The following is a 21,292-nucleotide window of genomic DNA, read 5'->3' as shown; positions in this document are numbered from 1 at the left end:
TATTCCTTTTGTTTTTAATTTAAATAATAAAAAAACGATATTTTTACACCCTTTATGTCTCTGTTAAAAGAACAGGTTAATCTTAAGATTCCTGGTAAAGTTGTTATAAATGGATCATATATAGTATTAGAAGGTGAAATGGCTTCGGTTGTAGTTCTTAATAAATACCTTAATGTAACGATAAATACACAAAATTCAGATAAATTTGATCTAAATTTAAACATTGAGAATGGAGATATGTATTTACATTCTGAAAATGATAAAGGTCACTGGATTTATGAGTTAATTACTACAGCTCTAACATTTATAAATGTAGAAAATTATAATGTTAACATTAATGGGTATTTTGATGATTTCTTTTTTTTAGAAAATGGTGTAAAAACTGGATTGGGTTCGTCTTCTTGCATTTTTATCGCTGTAATATATTCCCTCTATAAAATTGGGAAAATGAAAAAGCCGTTACTTATTGCGCCAAAAGTTGATTTTAAACACAACAAAGAACTTGTCAATCTATTATACACTGTAAGTAAAACATTGTATCCCAGTGCTTCTGGTTGCGACATAATGGCTTCATTTCTTGGTCCTATTAATTTTTCGTTTAATGTAATACAAAAAATTAATCTTATTGCTAGACATATTATTTTAGGTTCGTTTGGAGCATCAACATCGACAAGGAAGATGTTAGATTTAGTTGGTAAAGTTAATTGGACGAGTTTAAAAACTATTAATAAAATTTTAGTTAAAAATTTAAGAAACAAGGAAACCTATAAGAAATATTTAGAAGAAATAAGACATTGTAGTAATATTATTATGCCTGATAGACAATATAAAATATTAAAAAAAACATTTGAGTTAAATATTCTTGGTTGTGGAATATCAGGCGCTGGTGGTGAAGATGCTGTATGGTGTATAACGGATAACGTTGGTCAGGTTAAATATCTTTGGGAACAAGAATTTACTTATGTTTGTTCATGTGAAGTAGTTAATAATGGAATTATAATAAATTAAACTGTAAATGAAATATAACTAATGATTTATTTTGGATTTAAATTAAACTTTTTTCATTTATTTAACAATTAAAAGTATACTTAAATAAAATAAAAACAGCAACAGAAGAAAAACCACCAGGCCACCAAAAACTCCACTGTAAAAACAAAAACATCAATAGTACGCTTACACGCCAGCATACCTTTACGGCCTTGCTTATAGGAGAAAAAAGCGTTCCCTTAGGATACAGAATTCTCGGTCTACTTAAAGACCATCTCTCATCTTAAGTGAGTGCACAGAACAAAATTTAAATTTATTAAAGAAGTTTAAAACTTAAATAAATGATCGAATTTTGTAAAACCATAAAAAAATTTGTTTATTTTCTTACGTTAATATTTTCTTATTTAAATAATTTTTTTCTTTTTTTTAATCACATATTTAAAACCTAGTTGAGTGAGTTGCTCTGATTTCTCTTTGTAAAAGAATAGTGCTGTCATTTACATGTATATCTTTATTGTTTTGTTTATAAAAAATATTGTTTCATATTAAATTTTTATTTTTTTACATAAAAAACACATGGCTTTGGTAGATAAAGATAAAAAATTGCTGAATAAAAAAGATATATTAATTTACCTTATATTTCTTGTAATAGTGTTGGCTGTATTTGCAATATTCAAATATATTAAGCAAAGAATGTTAAGATTTATTAACAGAGACACTAAGAAAATTAAAAAATAATAAACAAAATTTACTTTTATTGTTTTTAAATAAAATATATTTAAAGTTTGTACTAGATTTGTTTACATTTTACAATACACAAATATTGATTTTAAAAATCAAATGTTCTACTTCACTGTAAATAACTTTAAACCTTCCGCTAAAATAATGAAATCTTGTAAATATCTATGTATCCATATTAACTAGCCACTTATTACATCTTAAAATAGTAAAATATTGTATTAAGCATTTTACTTACGAATATTTTATTTGATGATTTTTTTAACGTCTTAAAAAAAATATACATCATTTTAAAAATATTAGAAAAAAGACATAAAATGAATTTACAAAAAACACCTGTAGAAAACAAGTAAATATCAAATAAACTTCAAACTATAGTAAAAACAATGTCATAATTATAATTCTACTTATTCATAAATAAAAAAATATTATTTTTTGTAAAAAATTAAAAATTTAATTCTTTTTCGGGGTAACATATGTACCCATAATTAATGGAAACTCGCGATATTGATAATCACTGTCAACACGCAAAAGTTTTGAAAGACAGTAAAAAAAAGGCCTATTGAAATGCATTCTCATTTTGGATAATTTTCTACAGCCATCTACAAAAACTGTACCTGTCACTGAAACAGCTTTTGTTCCAATTTCATCAATGCTAAAAACCAACCTTTGACTTGTTTTGCGCAAGGATAGCACGTTTGTCTTAGATTCAGATTCTACAGTTGATGCTTCTGTATTTGTTCGGGTAACATCAACTATCTCTTTAAGTAAACCTGTCAACTCAAAATCTTTTTCAATACTAAATTTGGGGATTTTTAAATCAACAAGAAAACGATCCATTTTACTAACTAAACTGCATAAATTGTCATCTTTTGCCAAATACTGTTGAATTTCAGATAACGAAACACCATTTTTTGGTAGTACAGCAATAAATGAACACATAGATTTTTTGTATGACATCTGGATAGCTTGAAATTGTTCATTTTCATAAGCATAGAATTCTTCCTCTTGTTCCATCATATCAACTAAGAAATCGCCATTTTCAGCAGAAAAGTTTTCTTTATCAAAACTAGTAAATTTATTATTCCACTCCTTCTCCAAATATAAAGTATTAATAACTAAACTAGTGCGCAAATCCATCATGTTGTTAATATAGTCAGGAATCATGCCATTGGTTGCCTCTGAGATCAAAGCGTTTATTTCACTCATGCTTTTTGGCAGATCATTAAAGTTAATAGGATGAGATTTTGCATTGAATAAACGAGTAGTTCTACCTCGTGGTGTTGATGACGATTCGCAATTTTTATCATAAAACAAAAAGGTATTTAAACAAGCTTCTTCTACAGCATTTGTTCCAAACGTAGATGATTCTATCCGTTTTGAAAAATCACTTACCATATTTGCAAATTCATTACCATTCGATTCGTATTCAACATTCTTCAATACAACTTTGCTCTCGATTTCAGTTTCACTAACAAGTATTCCTAACAAATGAAGCAATGAAAACGGAGACACAACAATATTAGAATTGTATGAATTGCCTTTTAACATCATTTCAAATACTTTCCATGAAAAATCCGTTGCTGTTTTATAAAGAGCTAGCATAATCTTATGGATACAAAATTTTTTCTTTTTATATATGACTAAATTAAATTAAAAAAATTATTTTTTTGTTTTTGTAACTTATACAATAAAACAAACAATTTTTAAATTAAATGTCAAAAAAATACTTTATAAAAATCAAAGTTTCTTATGAATTTTCTTTGAAAATAAGCAGCTAAAATTTGTGTTTTTATTAAAATCAAAATCTTTAATTTAGATATTTTGTTTCTTTTATAAAAATACTTTTTTGTTTAATTAATTTTTTGAAATTTATAAATTTAATTAGTCTAAATTTTATTTGTAATTAAAATTCTTTTTTTGTGTTAAGCTATTGCATTCAGTATACAAATACATATAAATTTCATTAATTAAGTATGTGGACACTTTACAAAATTTAATTATCTTTATGTTTTTAAATTAAAATTTAATTTCTTATAATTTTCTTAGTACGAAAAAACTGGCTTAAATTAGCTTTGATAGGCCTAACATGCATGGCGCGAATTTTTTTATTTTTTACCCTTGTTTTTTGATTTTTATTTAGAAGTGGGCGCGAAAGTATGTAAATTCAAACAAAAAAGCGCATAGAAAACAGCTATTTAATAAAATATTTGGTGGTGGTTTGGATTTGCTTCTTGAAATCATACATTTAATAATATAAATTAATGCCTGGTCTTTTGTCTTGGTTCTAATGAGCATAATGGCCTTTTAGCGAATTTTAGTTGTCTTCAGTGGTGTTTATATGTACATTAAACATTTTATCATATAAAGTGAGTGATGATATGGTTAACCTTTAGTCGTTTTTAAAGTAAAATTATAAATTATATTTGTGCGACTACATTTCATTAAAATACTTAAGTTGTGGTCAATAATTCTCATCAGTGTCAATTTCCCTTATTATAAGAAAAGTTGATGCTAATTAAATTCTGAAATAAATCAAAAAAGAACTTTTTAACTAAACAAACTTTACAAAGTAATGAATTAACAATATAAATTTTTATTATTTAGAAATGAAAATTAAGAAATATTTTCTCAAAAGGTTAAAAATGTCAATTTTTCGTGCAAAAACAAAACTTGAAGCAGATCAAGTAATTCTTTACAAAAGGTAAATAGTCTTTCATTGTTTCTTTTTTAACTCAAATTGAAACAATTTTTTATAAATTAGATGTCTCAATCCTGTTAAATTTAAATTCCTTTATTCGAGCTGCCTTTATTAAATTAATTTTTGCCGATTGTAGATTTTTTTAAATTTGTTTCAAAAACCTATAAGATTGAGTTTAGAGATATCTTTTATAAGGTTATATATTATTTTATTTTCTTTAAAATATAACCAGCACGTTGGTTTTACAACTTAAAACATTAGAGATAAGAATATTTTTAATAACGAAAATCCATAGATTGATTATTTTTAGAATTAATTTTAGTTAAGATGTATGTTTAAACAAGGTTTTTATTTAAAATAAAAAAATATATTTACATTTCTAGTACTTGCAAAGTAGCAAATTGTCTTCATTTTTTATGATTCTAAAATAAAATTCGGACATTTTAATTCTTTCTTGATCGGTTTTAAATGATATTTAAGACAATATTAATGTCTTCATTTTTAATTATTACTCTCGTAATTTGTACACGAAAACAAAAAAGAATAAATTTTGCAAACTGCATTTTTGGCCTGTAAGAGCTAGTTTTATCTAAGAAATTCATTATGCAGCCAAAAGATAATCAAAAATGTCTTTTTTCAACAGAAACCTCTATAAAAAATAATTTTGGTGTAGGGAACTAAGCATCTTGTAGCTCCGTAGAGATATTGTAGTTTTGGTCTTATAAATAAGTTTGAAATTTATTTGTATAATTATAAAAAACAGGGAACAGTAGTTTTAAGTCTTACAGTGTACCTAAAAAAATTATTCTTTTTTTTTGGGTAAGCATTTTCTATTCTTAGAATAAACAAAAAAATTAACTCAGAGTTTTTTAAAAACAAAGATAAAATTTTTTAAATGGTTTAGATATTAATTTTGAAATAGTCATAAAATATTCAAAAGAACTTAAATGTAAATAATTTATTAACAATATAAATTTATATAACATAACACGTTTATTTTTGTATTTAAACACATTTAAATATTCTTTTTACTAATGTCTTAGGAATTCTGCTAAAATCCAATCTAAAAATATCAATAAGAATATTTTCTAAATACAATAAAGTTTCTAATGATGTAAAACATTTGCTATCAAATAACACCAAGCTAAAAAGTCTAATGAGACCTGTAATAGTCATATGTGTATATTCTTTGTGTTTGTCTATAATCAAAAATAAACTTAAAAGACTTTCTAATAATTTTAATTCATCATGGCTTAAGATAAAAGGCACATAAGAAATTAATATACCATAATTAACTTTGTTATATTTGTAAGATCTTAATAACTTCATGCTTATGCGATTATCAAAAAGACCATCTAAATTGTTAAGTATATATTTTTTTACTAACGTACAAAGCTGTGATAATTTTTTATTTTCAAAATCTGCATCAGAAATATCAAGTCCCTTGTCATCCACTCTAAATAGATTTTTAAGCTCATCAAGATTATCTTTATTAGGCATTTCTAGCAAATGTTTTATTTTATGATTGATTACATCTAATACTTCAAATATTTTAGGATTTATATTTTTGTGGATAATAGTGTAGTTTTTAACTTTAAAACAGTGAAAATATGAATTTGATAATTCAAGCTCAAATTGTTTCTTACAAAAATTTGTAATATATTCTTTGTCTTTTGTAGGAAGTTGTGTGAAATTTGTAGAATTATCTACATTATCCAGTTTATAATTTTTAATAACATCACTACGATAAATATTTATATCTCTTTTTTTAAAAAAATCATTTGTTTTGACATCAATCTCAGCAGGCATTTTAGAATTTCTTGACATTTTAGGGGTAGAATTTTTTTAAATATAAATACTTTCTATTTAAATTTTATAGGTTAATGCATAAATAAGTAATCAATCAAATAAATTAAAAAAAGTAAGCATAAAATGCACAGTAAATTATAAAAAATTATTTCAAAGTAAAAAAAGACCAATTTAATTTATGTTATTTTTATTATTTTATCAAATAATATTCTTTTAAAACAAATTTATATAACTGTGATATATTTCAATTTTATTTTATTTTTCATGGTGGTAAACAATTAATAACAGTATAAAGTAAATAATAAAAAAGAAAGATTTTATATTCAATTTATTTCTGATTATATTTCACTTGAATATAATTTTATTCTAAAAAAGGAATAATACAAGGTGAATCTTTTTCATTTTGATAAATGTTTTTTATCCTACAATTATATTCATTATTAAGTTTGTTTATGAAAAACAACAAACTGAAATAACATTTACTAAATAAAAATCCAGAAATAATAAAGTATATTAGATATGTAGATCTAGAATATTTAAAAATGTCTAAATTTATAATATAAAGAATTGTACAACTTACCATACACAAAGAAAAAAATGTATTAAAAATATAAAAATTAAAAAGCTGCATATAAGAAATAAAACTTAAAAAATATTCTATTATAAAAATAATAAATAAATACAAGATATCTGAGAGATTTAAAAAAGAATCATCGGTAAATAAGAACATAAGACTTGACAAAGATATTATAAATAATAATGAATAACTACACTTTGTACAGATACAAAGTGTAAAAGTAGATCCTAGTGTAAAGTATAATAGATGGGAAAAATCTGGAAATTTCATTTTTAAGGGTAAAAAAGAACATATCCAACATGTAAAGAGATACATTTTGTCTTATAAGATCAAAAATATTTTATGTTCAATATACTTACAACTATGAAATTAAAAAAAAATAAGGATTTAATCGGCTTTTTATAGTACATAAAAGTTTACTCTCAAAACTATTATAACTTTAAGTAAAATTTACAAAAAAATTATTTATTAAAATAAAAGTAGACTAGTGCAAATATAATTCAAAAACGATAAATTTATGCAAAAATAATATTGTAAAAACGTGTATTAAAATTTACCACAATAAATATGGGCCTATTTTCTACTTCTGAATTTATTGCCCCCTCCAAACTTTTTTGTATAACTTTTCCTATCTCCTCTAAATTTCTTATCACTCTGCTTTCTAAATCCATTATTTTTACTGTCCTTACGTTCTTCTCTATTTTTACATACAGTTTCTTTTCTTTTGATTTTTTTATCTTCTGCCTCCTTTTTCTTTTCTGTCTCAGACCTTTCTAAAAATCTATTCTTTGGAATAAGCTTGTTGCTGTATATAAAAAATTCATTCGACTCCTTTTCTAACGAAATCGCAATATAAACATCTGTCTGTGGTCCAAAAATCTCCTCAACTTTCCCTATTTGTTTTTTATTTTTATCAAAAACAAAAGCATTAGGAAATGGTATTCCATCTGTAACTAGTTTCAGTACAAAAAGTTGGCCACATTTATGGATAAAAGTTCCTAGATTAACCAGTGTTGCATTTGCATCAGTTTGTCTTCGATCTCTAAAATTTTTTTTCATAATAAAATTATGGGTTAAATAAAGACTTATTATTTAATAGTCCACAATCTGCAATTGATTTATTTTTATTAAATAAAGCCTTATAAACAGTTGTTAACTTATGACAGGAGACCAAAGATATTTTTACTATTTAAAATACAAAAAAATATTGGTTAATATATTTTAATATTCTTCATAATAAATTTATAGTTATTCTTATTTTATTTAAATTTCTTATTTTTTACAGGCCATGCATATTCAGAAAATAGAAATTGAAAATTTCAAAAGTTTTAAATCTTTCACTTCAATTGACCTATCACCCAAATTTACAATAATCATAGGCAAAAATGGAAGTGGTAAAAGTAATATTATCCATGCCATTCGTACTGTTATATGCTGCGAAAAATTAAGTAGAGAGGATAGACTTGATCTAATACACGAAAATTTATTCGAAGATACAACTTCTATATCTCTGTTTATTGATAATTCTGATAAAAGACTTGACAGCCAAAAGAATATAGTAATTAAAAGGTGTATAAATGCAGAGAAAGATGAATATTTTTTAAATGAAAAATTAATTAGCAGAAAAGATTTAAAAGGATTTTTAGAAAATGGTGGGATATCATCCTCATCTTATTTTATTGTTCAACAAGGTAAAATTGGAGAATTAATAAATATGACAGATAAGAGCAGGTACGAATTAATTAAAAGCATTTCTGGTGCACAAAAATATGAAGTAGAACGAGACAATTGTCTAAAAATGCTTAATGATGCAGAAATAACAAAACAAAAATATATTAATAACTTAAGAATTATTGATGATAAATTAAAAAATTTAGAAAGTGATAAAACTAAAATGGAAATTTGTACTAGACTTGAAAAAGAAAAACGTAGATATGAAATAGCTTATTTACAAAAAGAGCTTATTCAAATTAATAATAAATTAGAGGAAACAGAACATATTGCAGACAATTTTACTGATTCGTATGAAGATGTGGAATATGAATTAAAAAAAATTAGTGACAAAATAAATGAACTTGAATATGGAAAAATGCAAGTAGAAATATATTTTAGTAGAGAAACTGAGAATTTAGAGAATATTAATTTGTCAAGTAAAGTTAATATAAATCCTGATTTACATTCTATAACTAACAGACTAAAAGAAATTTGCTTATGTATAGAAAAAACTTCTAAGCAAATATCTGAACAAGAAGAAAGTTTTAAGAAGTACAAAAATGAAGAAAGAGAAGTTTTTATTGAAAAAATCTTTTTAAAAAATGTAATAAGTTTTTTAAAAGAATATGATACCAGCAAAACTGAGGATATTGAACATATAAAAGAATTATTGAAAGAAAAAAAAAGATTTATAGCAGAAAACAGAACTACGAAAAATATATTTAACTTTAAAACTTTAAATAAAATGATAGAAAAACGTAAGGAATTGTGGAGAGAAGAAAAAAAATTAATACAAGACGAGAAGAATTTGATAGATTGTGTACAAAGCAATGAAAATAAACTTATATCATCGGGACATTTTTCTTACAAAGTATACAAAGATATAAAAAATGAGGAGGGTGTTGTTGGTTGTATTTTTGATCTTTTTGACATTCCTGACGATTTACTAAGTGCTTTTGAAGCAGTGGCTGGCGGATTTTTATTTAATATTGTTGTGCTAGATAATAACCTAATACCTAATTTACTAAAGAAAGTTAATGGATCTGTAACATTTATACCTTTAAATAAAATGACATATGAAGAAGCAATGGAAATAGAAGAAAAAGGTATTTATTTACTTAGCAGTAAAATAAAATGTAGAAATACAGAATATACTAAAGAAATGTCTGCTTTGCTATCTTTTATAACTAGAAATTCGTATGTAGTACAAGATTTAAGAACTGGAGAAATGTATTCTTCAAAATATAATATTAATATTGTTACACCTGAAGGAGATCTTATAAGAAAAAGCGGTGTAATTACAGGTGGATACGATTCTAAAAGTTCAACAATCAAAGAATATAAAAAAATTATAAACAAAAAAAATGAAAATAAAAATAAACTAGAACATTTACGAAGTAAAATATCAAAAATCAGTCTAGAGATCGAAACAGTAGAACAGATTCAAAAACAAAATGACGGGTCTTTTGGTGAAATTGACTTATTAATTTCTATTACAAAATTTTTAGAAGAGAAAATTGAGATTTTAAAAGGCAAAGGACATAAACTAAAATATTATGAAAATAAATTAGAAAATATTTTATACAAGTCTCTAGGACTAAGAAGTGCAATTATAAAATTAGAAAGTGATTTAGATGATTTAAAAAAAGAGTTAGAAGATTTTAATAGTGAAAAAGTTAAATCGAAAAATTTCTTAGAAATTCTTACTAAATACAAGGATATTGATAAATTAAAAAAGAAAGAAAAAGAATTAAAAGCCAATTTTACAAATAAAAATGTAAAAAATGAAGCTTTAATTTTACGAAAGCAGCATCTTCTTGACAAGATAGGAGTAAATACAGAAATATTATTCCCAGAATTATCAGAAGAGCAGATAGCAAATAATTTAAAAAATATAAATGAAGAGTTAAAAAAATACGTATTTTTAAATAAACGTAATTTAGATCAATGGAATATTTTCTTAGAACAGAAAAATGATTTAATAAAAAGACAATCGGAGTTACTAGAGAATTATGATACTATAATTAAATTTATAAAAAATTTAGATGAAAAAAAAGAGGAAAAAATGAATTTAACATTTGAAAGTGTAAAAGAAAATTTTGATTTTTTTAGTAAAAAATTATGCAACTTTGATGTGTGTTTACTAGCAGAAAATTCAAAGTTGTCTATAAATGTTCCTGAAGGAGATAATAAAACGTTAAGTGGTGGACAGAAAACAATGGTTTCTATTGCATTAATTTTAAGTATTCAAAAAGTTGATCCGTCTCCTTTTTATATATTTGATGAAATAGATGCTAATTTGGATCAAGAAGGTAGATTAAGATTATCTAATTTATTTAGTTCTATTAAAGATGTTCAATTTATTATTACAACTTTTCGTGAAGAATTATTAAATGTGGGAGATCATTTTGTAGGTGTAAGTTTTAGTGAGAAAAAAAGCTATGCGAGTAAAGTGGAGAAAGATGTTGCACATAATTTTTTATTAGAGACATAATAAAAGTTTTATTAATAATATAGCATAAATATTGTTTACAATATTTGTGTTTTTTATATTAAATATTTTTAAAAATTTATTGATGACGTTGTAATTGTTAATTCACTTTAATCAAACATAAAATTAAGGTTAAAATAATAATAATTTTTTTTGTAAAAATGATAAAAATCAAAGAACCTTACATTATGTAAAAAAGAGAAATGACAGTCATATTTATTCTACATCATTAATATTTATTATTCTACATCATCAACGTTTATTATTTGCACATCATAATAAATTTTATTATATTTTCTACAAAGAATTATTAAATTAAATTTTTTTACTTCAAATTCCTTTAATTTATCTTTATTCATCACAAATGACACTATGTATTCACTTTTATATGTTTTAATAAAAAATGCATATTTTGATAATTTAGTGATTTCTTTAATATCTTCTACATTTATGTTAACTTTATTATCTAGTAAATATTTTTTGCAAAGATCATTGTATGGATTTTCAATATTAGATCTTAAATATTTATCAAGTTCAAATGTATTATGCATAAAAAAAGGGTAAATTATAAAACAGCATTTATTCTTTGTAATCGTACCCACTAAGAAAATAATCTTTATTAGGCACTTTAATCAAATTTTCAGAAGAATCAGATGTACTCAATGGTTTGGAGTTAACAGTATTAGCAATCTCCATCAAATAGTGCCTAGGTGGTGGTGGAACAAAATGCTTACCCACTTTTGTTTGTAAAGCCAGTTTAACATCACTTACTGATATAGATGATCTACCACAGTGTTCAGAATAAAGACGAGCATCTTTTACTACATCTGTGGCATATTTATAAGCAAATTCTAATAATTGAACTATGACTTTCGGTTCACATTCTTCAATGCCAAGAGATCTGAGAATTATAGAAATTACTTTTGCATCACGCGGTGCAAGATTTTCATTTGATCCCATAAAATGAGGGGTAGTATTTTGTAAAAATATTTATTAATTACATTTCATATTTACTTTATTTTATTTAGATTTGTATAATTTTTTGATATGAAATGTAAACGATCTAATTTTTTTATTCAATGATATTGATAATTTACATAAGTTACTTACGTAACCAAATAATAAAAATATTATCATTTTTAGATTAAAACAAATGTTTATAAAAAAATAATATTTAACTACTTTTTGATAATTTGATTACTAAATCAAAATATATTTTCTATCTCCTTCCATAAATTATCATTAAGTAATATTCTCATGTGATCTGTCTGTAATATTTTAAAATAACAATTAAACTTTTTTTGAATTTCTTCAGAATGAGAAGGTTTAATTAAAGGATCATATTCTCCATGAAAAAGATACAAATTACCTGTAAAATATTCTAAATTATTTATAGTGTCAAAATTAAATGTATAAAGTATTTCTTTCCAAACTGCAGGTAATATATATTTTAATACAGATGTTATTTTAAATTCACTAATAAGTTTTATAAATGAAGTAAACGGAGAAATTAATATTAAAGTTGTGGGTTTATAAGCATCATTTAAAAAATATCTATTTTTATGCATAAACTTGATAAATTCTGCTGAAATGGCTGTTCCAAATGAAAATCCTATTATGGATATATTTACAGCACTATATTTTTCTATAAAAAAATCAAAACAAGCTTTAACATCTAAAGAAACTTTATCTTTTTCAAAGGTGCCTTCAGAATCTCCAAAATCCCTGTAGTCAGGAATTAATAACATAAAGTTATTTTTAGATAAAAACTTTATGTCTCCTATTTCAGAAATATCATCTCTATTTGTAGCAGATCCATGTAAAAAAATAACATATTTTGTTTGTTTATCAACAAATTCTGGTTCAAAAAGTGCTGCTCCAATTTTAATATTATCATCTGTAATTAATGTAAGATTTTTATAAGAAGAATTAAAAAAATATGATGCAGGTTGTTTAGTTCTAATATTTGATAAAATCATACTTTTTAAAATGCAACTAATTTTAGAGTTATTCTTTATCAAATTATCTTGATTGTTAATTTCTTCAGCTTTAGAATGTGATTTGGTTGTAAAAAGGTTTCTTAGATTTAATCTTATTTTTAAAATAAGATTTTTAAGCATCTCTCCTCTTATTTTTTTATTTTTAAAAAACATTTAGGGATAAATCCCCATGAAAACAGAAAATAATGAGGATACAAAAAACAGAGATAAAAATCTTAATTTAATAGGTGATTGTATAGAAACAGTTTATAAAACCATAAACATGTCAAATAAACACTTGCCTATAAATGACTTAAAAAGGATTATAGACAATAAAACAAAACCAGAAGAATTTGAAATAGTAAAAACAATAGCAAAAGGAGGATACGGGGAAGTATTTCTGGTTCGTAAAGATAAAATTTATGCCATGAAACGTGTTTCTAAAGATGTTATATTAAAACAACCCAATACAGCACTTTTTATGGCAGAAAAAGCCCTTCTTGTAGATTCTATAGGGTCTGAATGGCTTGTATCTGCTGAAATGACTCTGCAAGATGATGATTATTTATATTATCTTATGGATTTTATTCCTGGTGGTGATTTTATGGGACTGTTAAGTAAAGAAGATGTGCTTGAAGAAGAATGGGTAAGATTTTATGTAGTAGAACTTGTAGCAGCACTAGATGAACTTCATAAGTTGGGATGGATACATAGGGATTTGAAACCTGATAATATTTTAATAGGAAAAGATGGACATATAAAATTGGCTGATTTTGGAAGTAGCATAAAGATGGTAGATGGAAAGGCTAGATCATCCTTTGTAGTTGGAACACCTGATTACGTATCACCTGACATTCTAGAAAGTGGTAATTTAGAAAATGATTATTCAGAGGATATAGATTTCTGGACATTGGGTGTAATTATCTATGAGATGTTATTTGGTGCTACACCTTTTTATTCCCTTACTTTAGTTGAGACTTATAGAAAAATTACAGATGTTTCTTACACCTTTCCATTTAAAATATCAGAAGATATAAAAGATTTAATTACAAAATTAATGTGTAAAAAAGATAAAAGAATAGGAATTAAAGAAATAAAAGGTCATGTATTTTTTAAAGATGTAGATTGGAATAATGTAAAAGGCATGGTACCACCTTTTATACCGGAAATTAATAATGAACTTGATACTTCAAATTTTATTGATACTTATTTTGAGGCGGATAACAAAAAATTAGAAAAAATTAATTATATTGATTTTGTAGGATTTACTTTTGATCCGAAAATGAGTGATGCAGTAGAAAAAACAATACAAAATAGCGGATTATCTGAAAAAGATAATTGTGTATTTGTAAAACATAACGAATTATCTGAGAAAAATAATGGATCATATGAAAAAAATAACGAATTATCTGAGAAAAATAACAATATAATAAATAAAAGTAACGAATTTTCTGAAAAAGATGTATTTGTTGAAACTATTGAAGTAAAAAAAAGAGAATTAAAAAATATAGAAATACAAATTAAAGATGTTAATAAACAATATTCTGATAAAATATCAGAATACAAAAATTTAATGAGTAAAGTTATTTCAGAAAGAGAAGAATTTTATAGCATTGAAAATGAATTACAAGTTAAAAGAGAAGAATTAGACATGTTAGATAAAGAAATTAAAGAAAGAAAAAGTTCTTTGGAAGAATATTTTAAAAATATAAAAATTACTGAAGATAACAATTTTAAAATTAAATTTCAGGAAAACAGTTTTGATTTTAGTAAATTAAATTTACACATAAATGATATTAAGACACAATATATTTTGTGTACAAATCAATATAAAAATATAGAGGTAAATTATAATAATCTTAAGAATTATATAAAAAATTTAAGAGACGAAAATATAAAATTTAAAAAAATGGGTGTTGACAATTTAAAAAGACAACTGCGTATTTTAACTACAGAAGTAAAAGAATATCAGCAAAAATGTGAACAAGAAGTTTTTATGAGAAAACAATTAGAAGAAGAATTAAAAAGTATTAAAGCTAAAAAAATTGATACTAAACCTATTTCATATAATCATGAATTTGTTTGTTCTTTAATTAAAGATAATCAAAAGATCTCTTCTATAATAAGTATTGTTAATGAATTATTTTATTTAAATGACAGATCATGTTATATTGGTAATGTTTATGTACAAGAACTAAAAAATAATGAATTGTATCATGAATCATACAAAAATAGATCTTTAATACTTAAATTAATTTTTATTAAAGAATCAGTAAAATCAATAAGTTCGTCAGGAAGAAGAAGTCTTAAATCTTTAGAAGAAGATTATAAAGTTGAGCTTAGCATGAAAGTAGGTCTAGAAAACATGATGCCTTTGTTACAAGGTAAGCAACTTGACGAAGCTAGACTTCAGTACGAAGGAACTCTTAAGAAAATATCTCAATTAGAAAGAGAAATAGATATAGCACGAAAAGACACACTTTCTCAACAAGAGGTAGAAGATCCAGATCCTATAAAATTATATGAATTTAATAATCATCTTTTTTCTACTAAGACCTTTCCTCCTGGTACATTGTGTGAGCATTGTAATGAAGTGTTGTACGGTGTTTGTGATCAAGGATTTGAATGTAAAGATTGTAAAATGGTTGTACATAAAGCGTGTTATATTTTAGGGAATGTATCTTGTGAGACATATAATGCTTTTAAGAAAGGAGATTGTTATTATGTTTTAATGCGTAGTATAGAAGAAAAGGAAAGGTTATTAGATGTATATAAAAAATATTAAATAATACTCTTTTTATTTTGTCTACTGTAATTTAATATATTTTTTATTTCTAAATCTAAAAATTCTTGTAAAGAAATATTCTTTTTTTCTTGTATCCATTTATCACCCTGTAAATTAAATCTAGAAGGGCCTGTTATAGGAGAAGATCCCCATAGTTGATAAGACACAGGTTGTCTATTAAATAAATATTCCCCCAAATCTTTAATGTTAACACTTAAAGATCCTTCTTGTTCAGTAATATTATCAGATAAAGGTTCCATTTTATCTAGAATGTAATTAAATCCCCTGTCAATCATCTCATTGTATACTTTTTTTATGTTTGTCATCTTTTAGGGATATTTTTTATAATTGTGTTTTATTTATTCTTGTTTGTACTTATTCCTGTTTGTTCTTATCTTTTATTTATTCCTGTTTGTATTTATTTTTTAAATTTTATCTATTCCTGTTTGTATTTATTTTTTAAATTTATTTATCTTTAATATTCGCACCGTATTCAATTTACACTTACATTTTATTTATCTTTAATACTTAAATTTTAATACTTTACTGTATTTTATATTCTAATATTTATCAATAATAATATTATTATGTTCTAATTATATTTATATATTCTTATGTGATATTTTCCATGTAATGAATATGCCACTACTAAATAATTACTCAATACTTCCACTTTTATAAATTTATCTGCTTCTAAGATTGTTCTAATGTATAGTCCTGTATTATAATCATAAACCTTTAACTCCTTCTGTGTAGTAATGAACAAAAGATCATTGTATACAAAATGTGAAGAAATAAAATAATTCTCATAAATGGAGTATATTTTTGTATTATCAACTATATCCCATTTACAAAGTGCATTATCTGCAGCAGAGCTTACAAGATACCTCTCATTATCTGTAAAACTTAATCCTATTACTAGAAATTGATGTTCTTTATATCTACCTATTAATTTATTATCAAGAGTAGAAATGTGAATGTAAGCATCACATCCTGAACTAACAATATACCTATCACCAAGTAAAACACAATACACTCTCGATTTATGAGATTTTAAATTAAATATCTTTTTACCTTTTTTATAGTCCCATAAGATAACACTACCATCATAAGACCCACTTAGTAAATATTTATTATTAATATCAAGACATCTAACATTATTTGTATGTCCTATTAGAACATGTAGACATTCTCCTATAAGATTCCACACCCTAATAATATTATCTCTTCCACCAGTGCAAATAAAATCACCTTTTATTTTTACAACTCTTACAGTTGACAAGTGGCCTTTAAGTCTGTGTAATGGTATACCAGATTCTAGATCCCAAATAATAGCAGTTTTATCGGTACTTCCAGTGACAAGATGTCTATCAATAGAAAAACTCCATACACCTCCTTTGTGCCCAATAAAAGATTTTAACAAGACACCAGAAAAATTATATTTTTTTATTGATGCATCATCAGAAGATGTATAGATATAATTATTATGTATCATCATAACTGTTATGTCTTTCTGATTTGTATGAAATGTAGTGTATGTTTCTCCTTTTCCTGTTTTAATCCTTTTTTGTACTAAATACTTCTTCTTAATTGCTTCTCTACAGTCATTTATGCTGCATAATTTTGTGTTGCACAATAATTGCCATAAACTTAAATCTTTATGTATGTGTGCGGAAATGCATGAAGAAGACTTTGTTAGGTTTTTGAGAGATTTTAAGTCTAAATTTTTTAGTACTAAATTTAAATTATCTGTATTGAGTTTGTAAATATCTATAAATGAATACTTTGAATTTTTCATCGTTTTGTATTTTGGGGGTAAAAAAGATAACTGCATGAATGTGCATAAATAAACAAATGGAAATACAAGACAAATTTATATAAAAAAGATAACTGCATGAATGTGCATAAATATACAAATGGAAATATAAGACAAATTTATGTAAAAAAGATAACTGCATGAATGTGCATAAATATACAAATGGAAATATAAGACAAATTTATAATTTTTATAAATCTTATTTATTAACTTTCGATCAATTTATTTGAATACTTGAAGTAAATATTAATTTAAAAAAGGACTATATTATAATTAACTATTTATTGTAAGCTAAGTTGCTAATTAATTTTAAAAAAAGTAAACATTCTATTGTTAAAATACTAACAATGTAGTGTTTCGTTCTTTTCTAAGGAAACTTCTATTTAGAATAAGTTTTTTTAAATTTATATTATTACAATTAAGAAAAAGTAAATATCTTTAATAACTCAAAGTTTTTAAATTTTATTTATTTCTGCTTTGTAATTAACAAAATTAATTATTTTTAGTATAAAAAGTTTTGGCTTGAATAATTAATAAATATTTACTTAATTGTTGTAGGTTAAACTTAAATTAAATTTTTATTAAAATTTATTTCTAAAAAATAATTTTATGTGAATTTTAAAATATTACAAGTAGTTACTTTAAAGGTGTAAACCCATTTTATTTAAAAATTTCTACAACCACTTTCAAGGCAAATGCAACAGTTACAATTATCAAGCACCATATAACAACCTTAGTTAAAAGCCAGAATGAAGGAATAACAAAAAGAAGGAAGAAAAGTAGTAAAATGATAACACCAATCCAGAAATAAAAAAGATTTTCATATTTACTCTTTCTATCTGGTTTAATGAGTAATGTAACGGTATCTGCTCTGAACTCTTTTGTAAATTTGTTAGGTTCAATAATTTGTAGTCTATATTTATTATCCAATACGAATAAAGAATCTGAATTAGTTAAAAATTTATAGTCAACAGTACCATCTGCCTCTACAAGGTCAGACAAAACAGTAGTATCATCTGTCATATGACGATTTAGAACTAAATTATGTGAATTAGCACCAACTAAAAGTCTATTTTTATAAGTTCTACTGTTACAAAAAATTATTTTAGTATTTTTTGTATACAAAAAAGTAATCGTTAAAATGCCTTCTGCCACACTAAAATTTTTAGGATCTAAATTTTCTAAATTTATTGTAAAGTCATTTTCGATGTATTCGAATGAAATTTGACAGTTATCATTGGGTGTAGCGGTAAATGAGAAAAGTGTTTGATCTGTTTCTTTAAATATAATCTTAATGTTTCTATTAACATCTAAAGTTGTCTTATTACCACTTAAATGTACTGTAAGTTGACTTTCTAAATTATTAATTTCAATATAAGAAGAGTTCATTTTGATTTTTTAAAACAAAAAAAAAATATATTTTGTTTCAAATTTAAAGAGAAACATTGTATTTAAAGTGTATCACGGAAAAATCATGAATTTTAAAAAAAATTACAAGCGCACGATTTTTACGCAATCAGTATTCTTATTATTTTTTATACGTTAGCTGTGATGTTTATACTTCAATAAAAATTTACTGTTAACAAAAAACATAAGAATAGTACAATGTGCTTACTTTTTAGTCAACAATCAAAAACGGATCTTTTGGATTTTTGTTTTGATTAATCCACAATATTTTAGTGTGTTAGAATAATGTGATAAGATATACGATTGGTTACAAAAAAATGTAATCATTCCACTTTATCAAAATATTCAAGAAATGTCTAAATATTTATAATGCTAACTTTTTTGCAATTTTGTGTTATTTTCAATTTATAAAAAGTATATTATAAAGTTAATTACTTTTTTAATATAATTTTACAGTAAACAAGGTAGCAATCAAAAAATCCTAACATAAATAACTTCAGCTGTTATTATTTTAAAATGTAAAATAGTACATTTATTTAATATAATTTATTTACTTAAACGAACACATATTTACTCGTTTTATATCTCTTTAATTAACTATCATAAATTTTAATAGCATAACAGACTACCACAACAAATAATATTAGTGTCAAACAAAAAGCTCCTCCAGAAATACAAACCACATATTTGTAAAAGTCTTCGCTACTTTTAGATTGTACTTCTTGATGATCATTAGATAGTATTTCTCTGTCATCTTCATGTAGTTCAAGACAAACAATCTCTTCAAGTGTATCATTTTCAATATTAGAGTTCTTTTTATTTTTATCAGCACCAACTACCAACTCTCTTTCTGATTGTTGTAAAGCAGTATAATTATGAAGCTCTATTGTTCCAATTATTTTATTCCCTAATAAAATAGAATTTAAAGCGACATAAAAAAATAGATTAACCATTTATTGGGTAGAAAATTTAGCTGTAAATAAACAAAATTTTTAATTGAAAAACAAAAATGTTTTAGTAAAAATTTTCTGTGAAAACCTTTGATTTTAATCAATGATTTTAGAAATTGTTGATAAAAAAAGTTTAATTAAAAAACGAAAAAAATAGTCATTAAATTATGTTTTATAAATCTGACACTCATTAAAATAAAATTTTATAAACAGACTTATAATAAGAAGAAATAATAAAATTATTTAGTTGTGTAAGAAAGGTTTATTAAAAATTGAGGCTAAAAATAGCTTTACTAGGAGGGTTTTACAGGGGGCAAAAAATTTATTTTTAGCCCTTCTTTTTTAATTTTTATTGCAGAAAATAATCTGTAAGAAGACATAAATTAAAAAAATGACAAACATAATTTAATTAATATTTTATTAAGAATTTTGGTGGTAATTTAGCTTTGTTTCTAATAATCATGATTCTAGAAAGAAATAAATGAGCAATTCTTTCTATTTTACACCTATTAGGTATAGAAGTTTTTAATAAACGCCAGTTTCCCTCTATTGTGTTAGTATGAACACCTGTTTCTTGGTCTCTAAAAGTTACTTAATGATTTACCATGAAGTGTTTTTTAAAATGTAACCTTTAATTAAAAAAGCTTTCCACATATCTGAGTATATTGTGAATTTAATATTAGCGTGTTTAAATAAAAAAAATTAAGATCTGCCTGCCACGTTTTTTAATAAGAATGAAAATTGTTTTTTTATCGGTGGTACGTTCTACCATTCCAAAACACCAAAACCCTTTTACAGGCTTTCCCCTGTTATATTCATTCTTTCCTATTTTTGATTCATCGATTTCTTCAACAATGTTGTTTCCTCAAAAATTTGTTTTACGTCTTTAAAATAACGCTCATAAGTATTAAAGATCTGTAGTTTATTTATGGTATTGACTATATTTTGTTTACTGCAGCCTAATATGTGCGCCATTAGACCACAAGAAGCACCTGTAAACCATAATTTAATTACTTTAAGCAATAAAATATTGTCAAGGCTGCGTGTTTGAAAAAAGTGCTTTTCCAGATAATAAATAACAATCTGCATCCTTTCCATTTGCATCGCAAAAAAAGCCATCGGGGCATTCTATTCGAGTATTAGATGAACAACAAGGACATTTTTGCCTTTGTTTTGACAGTTTAACATTAAAATACAAATTTTGTATTTCTTCGTTTGTCATCAAAATTCTTCTCATTTTTAAAAAAGTGCTAAAAATAATTTTTTTTGCCGCCTAAAATCTGCCTAGTAAAGCTATTTTTAGCCAAAATTGGATTTATTTCGCAGAAATGTTTTAATA

At 24.2% G+C, this 21,292-nt stretch overlaps 14 protein-coding genes across 14 annotated transcripts; 3 read left to right on the top strand and 11 right to left on the bottom strand.

Moving 5' to 3' along the window:
- Nucleotides 1-54: 54 nt before the first annotated feature.
- On the top strand, nucleotides 55-1,008 carry AAJ76_5000021843 (mevalonate kinase-like protein; the record flags this gene model as incomplete). Its single annotated transcript, XM_024475790.1, has 1 exon — nucleotides 55-1,008. One exon carries the CDS (start codon nucleotides 55-57, stop codon nucleotides 1,006-1,008), a length of 954 nt encoding a protein of 317 aa, XP_024330447.1.
- A 1,170-nt stretch (nucleotides 1,009-2,178) lies between these two features.
- On the bottom strand, nucleotides 2,179-3,330 carry AAJ76_5000018568 (serine proteinase inhibitor; the record flags this gene model as incomplete). Its single annotated transcript, XM_024475788.1, has 1 exon — nucleotides 2,179-3,330. The coding sequence occupies one exon, from the start codon at nucleotides 3,328-3,330 to the stop codon at nucleotides 2,179-2,181; it is 1,152 nt and encodes a 383-aa protein (XP_024330446.1).
- A 2,101-nt stretch (nucleotides 3,331-5,431) lies between these two features.
- Nucleotides 5,432-6,253, bottom strand: AAJ76_5000015645 (hypothetical protein; the record flags this gene model as incomplete). The annotated part of the gene is made up of 1 exon (XM_024475787.1): nucleotides 5,432-6,253. The coding sequence occupies one exon, from the start codon at nucleotides 6,251-6,253 to the stop codon at nucleotides 5,432-5,434; it is 822 nt and encodes a 273-aa protein (XP_024330445.1).
- Nucleotides 6,254-6,596: 343 nt separating this feature from the next.
- AAJ76_5000014771 (hypothetical protein) lies at nucleotides 6,597-7,127 on the bottom strand (the record flags this gene model as incomplete). The annotated part of the gene is made up of 1 exon (XM_024475786.1): nucleotides 6,597-7,127. The coding sequence occupies one exon, from the start codon at nucleotides 7,125-7,127 to the stop codon at nucleotides 6,597-6,599; it is 531 nt and encodes a 176-aa protein (XP_024330444.1).
- A 258-nt stretch (nucleotides 7,128-7,385) lies between these two features.
- AAJ76_5000014027 (h aca ribonucleoprotein complex subunit 1) lies at nucleotides 7,386-7,871 on the bottom strand (the record flags this gene model as incomplete). Its single annotated transcript, XM_024475785.1, has 1 exon — nucleotides 7,386-7,871. One exon carries the CDS (start codon nucleotides 7,869-7,871, stop codon nucleotides 7,386-7,388), a length of 486 nt encoding a protein of 161 aa, XP_024330443.1.
- Nucleotides 7,872-8,100: 229 nt separating this feature from the next.
- AAJ76_5000013797 (chromosome segregation protein) lies at nucleotides 8,101-11,019 on the top strand (the record flags this gene model as incomplete). Its single annotated transcript, XM_024475784.1, has 1 exon — nucleotides 8,101-11,019. The coding sequence occupies one exon, from the start codon at nucleotides 8,101-8,103 to the stop codon at nucleotides 11,017-11,019; it is 2,919 nt and encodes a 972-aa protein (XP_024330442.1).
- Nucleotides 11,020-11,255: 236 nt separating this feature from the next.
- Nucleotides 11,256-11,567, bottom strand: AAJ76_5000010331 (hypothetical protein; the record flags this gene model as incomplete). Its single annotated transcript, XM_024475783.1, has 1 exon — nucleotides 11,256-11,567. One exon carries the CDS (start codon nucleotides 11,565-11,567, stop codon nucleotides 11,256-11,258), a length of 312 nt encoding a protein of 103 aa, XP_024330441.1.
- Nucleotides 11,568-11,595: 28 nt separating this feature from the next.
- Nucleotides 11,596-11,976, bottom strand: AAJ76_500009922 (transcription initiation factor tfiid subunit taf9; the record flags this gene model as incomplete). Its single annotated transcript, XM_024475803.1, has 1 exon — nucleotides 11,596-11,976. The coding sequence occupies one exon, from the start codon at nucleotides 11,974-11,976 to the stop codon at nucleotides 11,596-11,598; it is 381 nt and encodes a 126-aa protein (XP_024330440.1).
- A 245-nt stretch (nucleotides 11,977-12,221) lies between these two features.
- Nucleotides 12,222-13,169, bottom strand: AAJ76_500008729 (hydrolase with alpha beta fold protein; the record flags this gene model as incomplete). The annotated part of the gene is made up of 1 exon (XM_024475802.1): nucleotides 12,222-13,169. One exon carries the CDS (start codon nucleotides 13,167-13,169, stop codon nucleotides 12,222-12,224), a length of 948 nt encoding a protein of 315 aa, XP_024330439.1.
- Nucleotides 13,170-13,185: 16 nt separating this feature from the next.
- Nucleotides 13,186-15,780, top strand: AAJ76_500008712 (protein kinase c; the record flags this gene model as incomplete). The annotated part of the gene is made up of 1 exon (XM_024475801.1): nucleotides 13,186-15,780. The coding sequence occupies one exon, from the start codon at nucleotides 13,186-13,188 to the stop codon at nucleotides 15,778-15,780; it is 2,595 nt and encodes an 864-aa protein (XP_024330438.1).
- Nucleotides 15,781-16,372: 592 nt separating this feature from the next.
- Nucleotides 16,373-17,614, bottom strand: AAJ76_500004284 (wd40 repeat-containing protein; the record flags this gene model as incomplete). Its single annotated transcript, XM_024475799.1, has 1 exon — nucleotides 16,373-17,614. One exon carries the CDS (start codon nucleotides 17,612-17,614, stop codon nucleotides 16,373-16,375), a length of 1,242 nt encoding a protein of 413 aa, XP_024330437.1.
- A 642-nt stretch (nucleotides 17,615-18,256) lies between these two features.
- AAJ76_500002913 (hypothetical protein) lies at nucleotides 18,257-18,985 on the bottom strand (the record flags this gene model as incomplete). The annotated part of the gene is made up of 1 exon (XM_024475797.1): nucleotides 18,257-18,985. One exon carries the CDS (start codon nucleotides 18,983-18,985, stop codon nucleotides 18,257-18,259), a length of 729 nt encoding a protein of 242 aa, XP_024330436.1.
- A 611-nt stretch (nucleotides 18,986-19,596) lies between these two features.
- On the bottom strand, nucleotides 19,597-19,956 carry AAJ76_500001942 (hypothetical protein; the record flags this gene model as incomplete). Its single annotated transcript, XM_024475789.1, has 1 exon — nucleotides 19,597-19,956. One exon carries the CDS (start codon nucleotides 19,954-19,956, stop codon nucleotides 19,597-19,599), a length of 360 nt encoding a protein of 119 aa, XP_024330435.1.
- Nucleotides 19,957-20,778: 822 nt separating this feature from the next.
- AAJ76_50000826 (hypothetical protein) lies at nucleotides 20,779-21,072 on the bottom strand (the record flags this gene model as incomplete). The annotated part of the gene is made up of 1 exon (XM_024475800.1): nucleotides 20,779-21,072. One exon carries the CDS (start codon nucleotides 21,070-21,072, stop codon nucleotides 20,779-20,781), a length of 294 nt encoding a protein of 97 aa, XP_024330434.1.
- Nucleotides 21,073-21,292: the final 220 nt, after the last annotated feature.

Source organism: Vairimorpha ceranae (assembly GCF_000988165.1).
Source record: "Vairimorpha ceranae strain PA08 1199 chromosome Unknown NODE_50, whole genome shotgun sequence".
NCBI classification, from domain to species: Eukaryota; Fungi; Microsporidia; family Nosematidae; genus Vairimorpha; species Vairimorpha ceranae.
Note: the sequence above shows the minus strand (reverse complement) of the source record. Positions and strands in the feature narration are given on the sequence as shown.